This window comes from Neovison vison, chromosome 3 (genome assembly GCF_020171115.1).
Source record: "Neovison vison isolate M4711 chromosome 3, ASM_NN_V1, whole genome shotgun sequence".
Taxonomy (NCBI): Eukaryota; Metazoa; Chordata; class Mammalia; order Carnivora; family Mustelidae; genus Neogale; species Neogale vison.
Window position 1 is genome coordinate 41,682,778 of NC_058093.1, and position 13,139 is coordinate 41,695,916.

A 13,139-nucleotide genomic window follows, 5' to 3' on the forward strand; every position below is an offset into this window, starting at 1 on the left:
GTTGGGGTACCAGGTGGTGGGTATTATAGAGGGCACAGCTTGCATGGAGCACTGGGTGTGGTGAAAAAATAATGAATACTGTTTTTCTGAAAATAAATAAATTGGAAAAAAAAAAAAAAAAAAAAAAAAGAAGAGCAATTTGGGAGCCTAAGTGCCTCTGTGCTCATCTCGGTTGCTGCTCTAATTTGCTAGCTACTTAATTTGAAGGGCACTGCAGATGCACAAATACACATGTGAACATTAGGGTTGGGAGAGTGTGCCCACATCCACCCGGAGTTGGGTGGCCAGAAGTGATGATTAGGTTTAACAGAAATTACAGCTGACTCATAAATACTGGATCCCTGTTGGGCTCTGTGGAGGAGATGATGCGTGGTATTTTATCATGTTATTTTGAGACGAGCGAGCATCCTGGATGATGATAGTCACATTCCCTCCCAATGCTGTGCTGTTTGGGGCTGGACAGTACCCCACCAGGTAAGGCAGAATCTCGGGCACTCAGTGCCTTGCCTGGACCAGTAGGGTCTCAAGGAACATTTGCTGAGTGAAAAAATGACCCAAGAGATCCTCATGGAGCTCTTATATAAGGATTTATCCAGCTCAAAATTTCTTGGTTATTTTTGTGTTATTTACCACCGGCGTTCTTAAGAACCAAGGCTGCATTTTCATAGGCCTCGCCTCCTGCAGTCTGGTGCTGACAGGACAGTATGCCTACCTGGTCCCCCCCCCCGGGGCAGCTCTTCTCTTCCTTCTGACTCATCCTCCCCTTTCCTTTCTCTGCAATGACCAGCTGTATACACTGGAGTCAACTACTCAGGATGGTGGTATATTTTGTGCAAATGCTTTGCTGCATAACGAACAATCCCTTATAGTTCAGTGGCGTCAACCCACCATTTTATTTTGCTCTGGCTTTTTTTTTTTTTTCCCGGTAGGTCGGGGGTTTGGGAAGAGCACATCTGGGAAGTTCTGCATCATGTGTACTCAATTGGGTTTCTTGGGCTGGATACAGTGGGTGGTGAGGCCAGGATCTGGCATCTCGGTGGGCTTCTCTGTTGCCCGTGACTTCTGATCCTTGTGGCTTGGGCTTGTCACCGCGTAGCGGTCTTGAGGCAGTCCCCCTTCTTCCAAAAGTGAGGAAGCAGACTGCCGTTTCTTTTGAGGGCCCGGTGTGATGTCATTTCCACCAGAGTCTGTTCAGAGAAGCCACCGACCAGATTCGGTCACCCACCTCCTGAGGTAGGAGTGGCACTTGTGGACAGGCAGGAAGGAACCATTAGCAGCCATCTTTGGGGACTCTGTGTCACACAATAGCGGATCTTGTTACAGCTTCTCTCATTCTGATGTTGTGTTGTGGGTCATTCCCCGAGGGGCTGGGAAGATTCCTATTTGATTGGAGTTGAATGCTGTACGTAAATGATTATGCTAGGATGTGTATCACGATTATAACCAATGGAGAGGAAAAAGAAAAGTGATAGGTATATTTAAAGATTATGGAAAATTTAGCGAATATTAGGAGAATATATGAAAGGAGCAATTGGAGATAGCATTCTCAGATTGAGTATTTATATTAGACACATATGGTATGTAATAAATAATATATATCCTTATATGATATATTCACTTTTCTACCTCATGTATTTATATTTAGGTCCATTGTCTATTGCTTCTATGGCGGGGACACGTAGCACATCATATTTACTGAGCACCCGTGATGTGCCAGGCATGGGGCTAAGAGCCTTCAAAGCAGATGTGGCCCCTCAGTGTCATGAATGGAGCCTTTGTGAAGTGGCATGGTTATAGGATCTGAATTGTGCAGGATTTGGTGGCAACAATGATTTTCTTTCTTTTTTTTTTTAATATTTTATTTATTTATTTGCCAGAGAGAGAGAGAGAAAGAGAGCATGCCAGCACAGGCAGACAGAGTGGTAGGCAGAGGCAGAGGGAGAAGCAGGCTCCCCACAGAGCAAGGATCTTGACGTGGGACTCAATCCCAGGACGCTGGGATCATGACCCGAGCCGAAGGCAGCCGCTTAACCAACTGAGCCACCCAGGCATCCCGGCAACAATGATTTTCAATGCAGGATCTGGCACGCACTCCACAGATCACCTGTGTCTGTGTCAGCAGGGAGCAGGGTCAGCAACTGGGAAGGCCTGAGTCCAGAGAAGCAGGGAGCATTCCAGGCAGCAAACGAGGGGCAGTGTGAACTGGGGAAGCTCTGAGTGGGAGGGAAGTGGGGGTGGCTGGGCCGTCCTGTGAGGGAACTTGCTTCTGTCCAGTTGGATTTTATCCTCGTGTGAGAGAAGCTTCTGCAGAGTTTTAGCCGGAGAGGGGCACATCTGGTGGACTTTTTCAAAGACCCTCTGAGCCACTGGGGTGGCCACACAAGAGCAGCTTCAACAGTCTGGTTTGAGAATAGAGGCACCCCAGACTTGTTTAGGTGTGTGTGCAGAAAGGAGGCTATTTTTGGTTGTTGTGTTGTTTTCACTCATGGTCTCAGTTGGGGTAGCTTTGGAGGAAGAGAGGGGCAGGGCTGGAGCCTCTCTGGGTCGTGGGTCAGAGGTCATCAGTGAATCAGGGCATTGGAACCAGGAGCTGTGATGTTTACAGACTGAGACCTCCTGACCACTGAGGATCTGGCGGTGACAGCATCAGTGGGGACAGTGGGCCAGAGCTGTGGGGGCTGTGGGAGGTGGGGGCTGGGAAAGTCACTTGTCATGGTTGAAGCTGTCCACACACAGGCCAGGAGTTCCCAGGGTCCTCAGAGAAGAGCTTGCAGGTTCTGTCCCTTTTGCATGCCCCTGGATGTGGAGCTCAGCCCCTTTGCTGGTTTCTACTGGAAGCCCACTGGCGCCATGCATTTTGTAGGTTTGGGGAGAATCTGGGAGGATCCCAGGGAGGCCTCAGACTGTGCACGATTTCACTCCCTGTCTCCCTGCTTCTCATTCTGCTCCCCTGTCCCCTCTCCTCTTTATTCCCTCCTGGATCCTGAGCAACAAAAAAAGTCTCTCCTTTGCGTCCACAGAGAACTTAAGGGAGGGATCATCACCTGTTCCTTGAGCAAGTTCTCAGAATTTTACATCTGCTTTTAGCAGCTTATTGAAGTCATTCTACCATCAACAAATATAGGGCTCTCACTAAGCCCCTTCAACAAATAAAAAATTTCTCCATTCATTATACCCTAAAACAAAGTCATTCACAATTGATCCTAGGTCTGTAAGTAGCGATCTTACTAGACCTTCTTTATTTTAGGCAGCTATTAGTCCTTATGGACTCGTTTCATTCTTAGGAAAAAAAAAAGTTAAATGAAGAGATTATTACTGGAAATAAGCCCAAGATAAAAACATATTTTTTTTCCCTTGAGTGAGAAACATACCAGGTTAGAAACCAGCTGTATTGAAATTGCACTATGTCCATGAACTTTTATCAAATATACTGATAAGGTGTGTAATTTAGAATGAGCTTCATTCATCTTGTGTCATAAGTTGTGAAAGATGCACATATCAAAAATAATTTTATTATGTATTTTACTTAAATTGTTTTGCTATGTATACTTTTTTGTGGGAATAGACACTTCAGTTACAAATATTTGATTTATTAGTATTTTATCATATTATTATTATTTTTAAATATTTTATTTATTTTAGAGAGAGAAAACAGGAACGTGGACTTAAGTGAGAGGAAAGGCAGAGGGAGAAGATTCCCCACGGAGCAGGGAGATGGAGGTGGGGCTTGACCCCAGGGCCTTGGGATCATGACCTGAGCCAAAGGCAGACACTTAACCAACTGAGGCAACCAGGTGCCCCTATATCATATTTTCATTAGTATTATACTTCTACTGAAGTGAAACATTGTTGATATCTTATAATTTTATTAGCATTAACTACATATGCTATGATTATTTCTGCATATTATTTCTCTGTGTGGTTAAAACCTGTCATTTCTATCTGAGAACTATTGTTGATTTTCCTTTGAGAAAAGCTCCCACTCCTTGGTGTTGATGAGTATTTGCTAGTGCCATGATTTCGGAAAGTAAGCAGGGGGCAGGGTCCATATCGCCTGCCACCCATTCTGCTCTGTTCCAGGATACGCCATACTTGCTGCTTAGTATCTACATCTGTTTCAAGGAAAAGCCATAGAGTAATCATTTAAATCATGGACAGTTGGAAAATGTATATTAAGACCAGTTCTTTGTTTTCTCCCTTTCCAAGATTAATGATCTCAAGGGTCTTCTGAAAGAGATTGCTAATAAAATCAAATAGAAATTCATGGACCGTAATGGAGAAAAATCTGATTATAGCAAGGTAAGTCATGTTAATGGACTACATTTTTGCTCTGAAAATTTACATATTTCAATACTAATTTAAAATCATGATATTTTTTCTTAGTTATTTTATTTTCCATTATTATCAGATTTGAAGATAATGCATTGTTTAAAAAATTCAAACAATATACGGATATAGGAAGGAACAAGTAGAAGCCTCTCTTCACATTCCTTTCCCACAAATTTTGCTCCCCAAGGGAGGTTAGCACGTCCAGCAATAAAGTACATGTATCCTTTTGAATCTTTCAAAGGCACTCACAAACTATATAGCTGTTTGGCATTAATGGAATCAGGTCACACTGCTCAAAGACTTGATATTTTTTTCTTAATTCTCTTTCATGGGTATTTTTATGGATCAGTGCCTAAAACATGTTCCTTATTCTCATGATACACTATACACTATGCAACTTTATTGCTGTGGGATAGATAAATGTATGTTGATCGTCTTTTTCCACCAAACATATTTTAGTCAAACGTTCAAGGCTTTTCAGCAGTAGCTCATTTGTACGGTAGAAATATAATTCAGTTAACTGTCAGTTGAACCCAAGATTTGGCTCCGTGATCTTACCATTTGCTTTAATTATGTTTTTTCATTAACTGTCTAAATTATAAACATAATAAATGTTAAAATGTGAACATGTAGATTTAAGGAAAAACAGCAATGGGGATTCCATTTGATGAAAATTTATTAAGAAAGTATTGCAAGGAATAGAAATACAATTAACACTCTCCCTCCCTCCTTCCCTTCCTTCCTCCTTTCTCTCCTACCTTCCTTTCTTTTTTTTTTTTTTTAAAGATTTTATTCATTTATTTAACAGACAGAGATCACAAGTAGGCAGAGAGAGAGGAGGAAGCAGGCTCTCTGCAGAGAGCCCGATGCAGGGCTTGATCCCAGGACCCTGGGATCATGACCTGAGCTGAAGGCAGAGGCTTTAACCCACTGAGCCACCCAGGCGCCCCCTACCTTCCTTTCTTCCCTCCTTCCTTATTTCCCTCCTTCCATCTTTCCCTTTGCTTCCCTTTCCTTAATCTTTATGAGTGCCCACTAACTTCCCAAAGAAGTCCTGTGTCAGGACCTATGCTGAGGCTCAGACACCGAACATGGGCTAAGCCCTAAACACTTACCCTGCAGAATTTCTCTTCACAGATTGATTGTGTCACGGAGGGGATTGTGTTGCATTAGGTTCCTTTCAGTATTTCTGGTCACTCCAACTCTTCTTTGCGTCCTGACAATTATGGATCATAGATATGGGGGACTTTGTTAGAGCAAGACAGATCCATGTTTTACATAATCTGGAAGGCAGGCATGAACTCCTAGATGTGCTCAAGACAACAAGTCTTACATATTTAGGAGGAATGTATTTCAACTCTCACATAATGAAAACAATAGTATTGTTTTGGTGAAAAATAAACTGTAGTTTGGGTTTGAAACACTTGTCATTTTGTTTAATTTATGAGCTGAAATACATTTAAAAAACCCAGAAAGAGAGAACAAAAATTAAACATGATTTTTTAAAAAATGTGGAAGATAGAAAAGGTCAGAAAAGATCCCAAATGAGATGCCCATCCATCTCTCCATCCACCTCTCAGCTCCTGTGTCCTCAATCTTGTTCCTCTTCAGATGTGTTTACTATGAGTAAAATGAGCAAATGCACTGGCTTCTTATTGACTTGCCTTTTGTGAAAACTTAATTTTTTTATTAATATAAGGAGAGTTGATGAATTGGTGAATGAAAGTGAATTGGGAGAAAGACATTCCTCCATTTCTGTGCAGGCCACCATGAAAGAATGAGCATGAGAAAGCAGATCGCCTATAAATTCATAACTGTTGATATCTTTAGAAACAATGAATTTGGAATGTCCAGGTTTTTTGTATGTATTTTTTTCTTCTCACTATAAGACCCATTTTCTTTTTCTTTCTTTTTTTTTTTTCATGTTGTTTGGCATATCCTTCAGAAGTTCACGGAAAATGTAATTTTATAGGCAACCATCTACATGTTGCTAAAATATTGTTCAGATATGCCTGTCTCTAGAGGGGTGAAGGTGATCTTTGGTGGGGGGGTAAGGCCAAGGAAGGAGAACACCAACTGTAGGTGGGAGGGACCTGGTGTGGGTAGGGGTAGGTCCTTACCAATTTGCCCATCTGGCCTCTGCATCCTTAAATCAGCCTTTGATCCGATAACTTGGGATAAAATAAACAGTTGTATATGTATTTCCCTTTCTCCCACACAAGGTTGAAAGGAATTAAGAACTAGGACAGAACAAAGCCACTTGTTTTCTCATAGCTTTATACTTAGAGTGGACTTAAGGACCTGAGGGCCATGGGGGAAAGACGGTCACTGGAAATGTCTTGATCCCTACATAATAATCCACGGATTCTTGCATTTGCCACCCCGAAACTCTAGTTCAGGGAAAGAATTTGAAATTCTTTTGGATGTCATAATAAAACTTCCTTTCAACAAAAGCAGTTCTTAGCTTTATTTTCAACTTACCCTTTCAGTGATGGGAAGCCACTCCGCAAATCAAGCACTGGGAAGCTTTCTGAGTCCTCGCCTGGCCTGGCTGGTCTCTCACCTGTGGTCATTGCGTTCTCATGGCAAGCTGGTCAGAACTCCCATCTTTAAGAGAAAGCATGGTCTCACAGCCACTCCAATACCAAAAGAAAATCAATTTTTTAGAAATGCGTTTGGACTCATGACCCGTGTACTACCAATATATTTAGAAGCAGATCATCTCCTGAGCATGGACATGGGGAGTCCATTCTTAAGACCGTGTTCTTTGTTTCACAGGTGACATCAGAAGTCTAGGTGGGAACAAGTCAAGAAGGCTGAGGAAGAGCTTTGTTACTGACCACTCAGTGAGAACTATTCAGGCCCTGGGTGTGCCCAGCAGATGGTTTTCATCGACGCAGTGTGCTCAAATCTGAGAAACAGACATGTGATTGGTTTCACACGAGAAGATGGAGGTGAAGGAAGCGCTTTTCCTGACGGCTGCCCTGTTACTTCCTGAGTCTCGATCACTCGTACTCGCTGTGGATCGTTTTAGAGTGTGTTCCTGCACTCCCCTTCTTTCTTCACTTCTCCCACTTCTGATCCATGCGTATTACATCTCTCCTGGGAGTAAGAACCGGGTCAGGCCTCTCCTCCCATGCCACTGTTGTTTAGTGCAATCACTTCTCTGCTACTTCCCTTTGTGGAGTACGTGACTAGTTAGCTGGCGTGTTGTTTAAAGTCTGCCCAGTCAGGGCCGATTCTGAATCACGGTGGAGCGAGAGGGCCCTGCTCTTCTCAGGAAAGACTATTCTCACTTCTCATTATGCTTTTTATTTATCAGTGGAGGTGACATGCCTGCATCCTGTCTTCTCCCACTTCTCCAGGAGCTCTTAAAGATGTGAAGATGAAGAATCACTCCGAAATGGGACCTCGAGAGGCACCCCTGATTTTGTATTCAGGGGGTGCTCCTTTCTTCTCTTATTCATTCTTTTCTCAGTAAAAATAACCCATGGATATTATAGAAAATTCAGACTACATGGAAAAGTAGAAGGAGTATAAATAGTCCCACTAGTGGTTAAAGATAATCACTGCTAACATTTTAGGGTGTGCTTCCAAATCTATTTTTTTCTATGCATATTTTATTTCTCTTATAAGATTTTACATGATGTCATCAGACTACATATACAATTTTGTATAAGCCTTTTCACTTAGTATTTTATCAAGGATGTTTTTGTTATATTCATGGTCTTCTTAAACATTATATTAATGATTCAACCTCCAGTGATTTCCGTAGTGCAGGTCATTGAGGGCTGTTTCCAGTAGGTCGGGTGGGGGGATGAGCTTCTTGGTGCATGCATCTTTTTCTGCATTTGGGAAATTTTCCCATAGCTAGACTCCTGGGGGTATATATTGATTATCAAATCATTTACAAGGCTTTTTCATAAATGTATAGCAAATAGGAATTATTAACTTAAGTCTAAGATAAGAGGCTCTTGAACTTAGAACTCTTAACATAAGGTATTATATTTAATCCTTCGCCTAGGCAGAAATCAACATGCTTACTTAAATATTTTTGCGAGACGTGTGAACTTAGAACTCTTAACATAAGGTATTATATTTAATCCTTAGTTTAGGCAGAAATCGACACGCTTACTTAAATATTTTTGGAAATTGAAGGTATTGGTTTAGAATTGGGGAGATCATCTAGCTGAACACTTCTAGTTTCAGCTTTCTCTGGAAGGGGAGGTAGCTTTGCCTAAAAGATGTGCTAGAAGAACATAAGGCACTTGAAGTGTCCATAATTAGTTTTTCCAGCTTTGACTAGACTATAAACTCAGTGGCTGAAGAAGGAAATCTTGGAAGGAAGCTATTAAAAGATCATCTAATTAAAAAAACTACAAAAGCATGAACCAAAAAAAGTGTTTTATCATTTTGTCTGGGCTTTAGTTAAAATGATTACTCACAACATTCATAATGTTGGCAGGGAATGAATTCATGGGAATGAATGTCTTTTTTACTTAAACCTTATTAATGGCTTAAAGGGGAATCCTCTTCAACAGGGTTGAGGAGCTCGTGGTTTCAGATGCTGAAAGTAGATGGAATAAAATTTGTATGACAGAAATTACCAATGAGTGGAATTTTCAAAACTTCTCTGTTTGTGGGAGAATGTTCTTTTTGTTTCAACTAGAGTATCTGCCTTTTCTGAAGCCACCAAGAAGAGTCTTAGGTTCTCTCCATACTGCCTGGGAAAAAGAAAATATGTGGCAGTGTATGTGTAAAGAGTCTCAGCCTCTTACCCTCATTCAAATAGTGAATTTGAATAAAGTCAGTAAATAAAACTATTTTCAGTTTGTCTCATAAGACAAAATTTAGCATTAACTATTGGCCGATCCCCCTCAACCTGTTTGTCCATACACTCCTATCTCCATTGTCTGTGTTTTTGTTAGTTTAAGAAAAAGACCCCCACACACCTTAGTAACAGCAGCACAAGAAGTTCTCCTGTTGACGATAGTGATGGAGAAACTGGCCCATACTCAGAATTCACTGGTCCTAGAGAAGAAAGTGTTTTCAAGAAAGCTAAGTGTTTTCAACTCAGCTTGTCTGGTAGATGTTTTTGCATGGCCACGCCCCATGATATTTACATATGCAACGTCATTATTTTTAAGTGTAGCTCACAGAAGGAGCACAGGTGTGGATCGGTACCTCTAACCAAAGCTGCTATATCTTTGTGTGTGGTGCTCACTGTGTCCTTTGCTATTACATAGGTAATCTGCAGCTTGGTTTAAATGAGTGTGTCAATGAATTAGATGACAAGGAAGAACGGGCTGGTGTTGCTTCCGTCATTTTATTGACAGTGGACATAAAATAAAATTCTTTTTTTCTTCTTCTTGAGCAAGCAGTAAGGATTTTAATTCTCAACACAAATGAGAGATACAAGAACAACAGAAGACACAAACTAATTAATTTCCTGATCATTTTAGACGCCAGGACCTCTCTATGGAAAGGTCAGCTCAGTTTCTTATGTAGACATGATACTATTTTGAGAAAGTGTTTAAGACAATGACCAAATATGTACATGGTGAGAGAAGAAATAAAAAGGTGGCTTCCCTCATTCTCTTCCTCAGTAAGTTACATATTTATAAAAACAGGTGGCTCTTAGGGACGCCTGGGTGGTTCAGCCAGTGAAGCATCTCCTTTTGGCCCAGATCATGATCCAGGGGTCCTGGGATTGTGTCCTGCCTCAGGCTCCCTGCTGCACAGGGAGTCTGCTTCTCCCTCTTCCACTCCCCCCAGCTCATGGTCTCTCTCTTTCTTTCACTCATTGTCTCTCTTTCTCAAATAAATAAATAAAATCTTTAAAAAAATATGTGGTTCTTTCTGGGGTCTTTTTAATAGTTTTACACAGAAAAACTTAAAATTCTTCTACCTCTCAGGAAAAAAAAAAAAAAAAAAAAAAAAAAAAAAAAGCTTTATGCCTGTCCTGAACAAGAAAATCGAAATAGGGTGACACCAGTTTCACGATTGCACTTTATATGTAGGTGCCACCTTCTTTACTTTAAAAAAGTTTACCATCCATATATCTGTACCAAAACAATAGACTGAAGTTCCCCCTCTTAGGAAGTTTTCAACCAAAGTGAAGTTAGGTTGATCTCACTTGAAAAGTGCAAAAAGGGATATGCAAGACCAGTGTCTGTTGTGTGACTCCAAGAGGGGCTCTGGTAAGAAGTGGTTGCAGGAAGAAGTGGTGTGTCGGGGCCACCACAGTGGGTGGACACACTGTCCCTGCCCAGTCTGGCTGGGAGCTGTACCCAGGTCTCAAACAGATGTCAGGTCCCCCAGCTGGCAAGGCTGGGGCACACGGGAGAGCACCATCAACCGGATCAGAGTCTCAACTAGCCCCTGCGTGCCTCTCTTCCATGACTTGTCCACGCTCCCACTGATCGTGGTCCAGAAACGGAGAAGCCTCAGTTCTGAAACGACACAAACATTAGCTACCCAGTAAGTAATGGGCAAAGTTCTTGTCTATGGTAAACAATACAAAAAGGGGCAGTGAGGCCCCCCTACTTCACTGCTGGGGTTCCTTAGGTTCACTGTTAATGAACAAGTACAAAATGGCTTCTTCCACATAAGGACAAGCTTTGCACTGACATCTCTCCAAAACCAATTAGGTCTCCAGCTCTAGCCTTGGCTTAAGAGGTCTAAAAAAATAAACAAGTAACAGCCCTTCCCACGTTAGGGCCAAGACAAAGCAAGAGTTGGGCCCAAGATACCCTCCATGCAGGGTCCCTGGGTTACACACAGCTCTAGAAGCCAAGGGGTGTGAGCACATTCAAGTCATGGGCTTTGAGACTCTATGACCGTGGTGGTTGTTTCTTCCCTTCTGTCACTGGTATGTCCATCATGGGCAGCTTGATGACTGCTGGATCCTTGGCCGTTCAGGAGGCCTGGACTGGTTCTGTTGGAGAAGGCTTCAAATTCCTTAGGTTAGTCAGATTTGTTTCTATGGGAATTTTGTCCCCAGGGTTAAACATCACCCCTCAGACATGCTTAGCTGTTTCTGAGGTTAGAGAGATCCCCTGTGAGCTCACAAGAGGGTCAAGATCTGTCTTGAGGCCAACATGGATGTTCATTGTCCACAACCCCACGTGATCATGGAGTCTCAGGCCCAGCCTGGAGCATGGTTTCCTTGCTGAAGGCAGGGTTCTCTTGCTCCAAAGCGGCCACATTTGTTCCAGAGAGAATTGAGGCAGTTATCCCTCTCATCTGTCTCAGCTTCTTCTGGGTCTAGTGGAGACTGAGCTGCAGGTCGCCATGGAGACAGCCTCTGCCCACAGCCTCTGTCTCAAAAATAAAAGTCTCAGAAGTCGGGCCCTCAGCCCAGCTGGGGCTGGTATCAGAGATGAACATCCCACTGGCCTCCGCGCCCACCCCTCCCGCCCTACACTTTTATTCTCCTGAAGATGGAAGTCTTTAGGGGAAAGGAACCTTTGGTGGTTGATCAGACCAGAGACCCCCAAAGCCCCAGCTTAATCATGAACATCTGTGGTTCAGAAATAAGCCCTCTGCTCTGATCAACACATTTATAGCATGGAGTTTTAAAATCAGTTTCTTCCCCCTACAGAAGTCTTGTTTAACAAGTAGAAATCTCCCTCATCCCTGTCTACGTACAATGTGCGGTCATTAACTGTCCACTGTGAGCACTTCCTGGGTAATAAGGATGGTTCAGAATAAACAGAAGCATTTGAAAGCCCCTGACCCTCCACCCCGTTCTACCATCTCTCAGAGGAGAGGGCATTGATTTAAGAAGCAGAAGTAACACCGCAGGGCAGTATGCCCAGTGAGGGAAGGTGCAAGGGCAGTGGGGTGCAGACCAAGAAGGGTCATAAGAAGGCTTTGAGAAGCACATGCTTGGTCACTTAATGGAGGAGACTGGCTTCCCCCCAATTCTTCTCATGGAGATCACTCCCACCCTTATTTGCACAAACACCGGAGAAGCTCTTGGGGGGTAGACGGTGAAACCCAAGTGGCTGAAGATGGCTGCTAGCCACTGTGCACAGGCAGTGGGGAGGCATATGAAGTTGCTGGGGGAAATCGAGGAGGACCCACCAAGAAGGGGACATAGGAGAAAGTGTGGCTTAGCAGGGGTACGTTAAGGGGGAAAGCCAGGGACAGTGTCTGGGGCCCCCTCTCTGCCACAGGACAGATCTTCGGTAAAAGAACATACAGACCACAAAGCCATCATGGCAACAGATCACACGTAATGTAGACCATGGGCCACATCATACCTGTGAGCCCCTGTGGCCTCCCGTCTCCCCAGATTACAGCAATGTCCTTGAGATTCATGTTTCCACCAAAGTTTTATCTCCCCCCTTGACTCTTGATGCTGTTTGAGATCTGTCTTCGGGACATCACGATGCAGTGTATCTGCCCCTGCTCATGTCTTCCATGGCTCCCTGTGAGTCCTGCTCAGCTCCCTGAAATGGAGCTTGTGACCTCGGCAGCCTGGCCCTTACCCACCTCCACTGGTGCTTAGTCTGAGCTACCTGCCTAGTTCCTGAACTCCAGGACTAGCTGCCTTGCATGGATCCCAGGCCACCACCCAAGTGGCCCTCTTAGCCTGGGCTGAATGCTGTGTCCTCCTCCCAGCCCGATCCTTACTTCTGACTGCTCAGCACTCCGCGGCCTGGGAAAACCATGCAGCTTGTGCTGCCTTCCCTTCCCTGTGACTTTCCCTCCATCTTTGGTTTCATGCCCTTCACGGATAGAAGAATAGAAGACAGTCTGATACCATGGCTCAGAACTATGGGACAGGTGAGCTGGCTGGGAAT

At 43.4% G+C, this 13,139-nt stretch overlaps 1 protein-coding gene across 1 annotated transcript in view; it reads left to right on the plus strand.

Moving 5' to 3' along the window:
- The window catches only part of TRPM8 (transient receptor potential cation channel subfamily M member 8), a 76,955-nt gene extending 69,566 nt beyond the window's left edge, over nt 1–7,389 (plus strand). The window contains exons 24-25 of the mRNA XM_044240888.1: nt 4,207–4,299; nt 7,108–7,389. Coding sequence (XP_044096823.1) covers nt 4,207–4,257 — 51 coding nt within the window. The 3' untranslated portion in view covers nt 4,258–4,299; nt 7,108–7,389. The remainder of the gene's footprint in view (nt 1–4,206; nt 4,300–7,107) is intronic.
- Nucleotides 7,390–13,139: the final 5,750 nt, after the last annotated feature.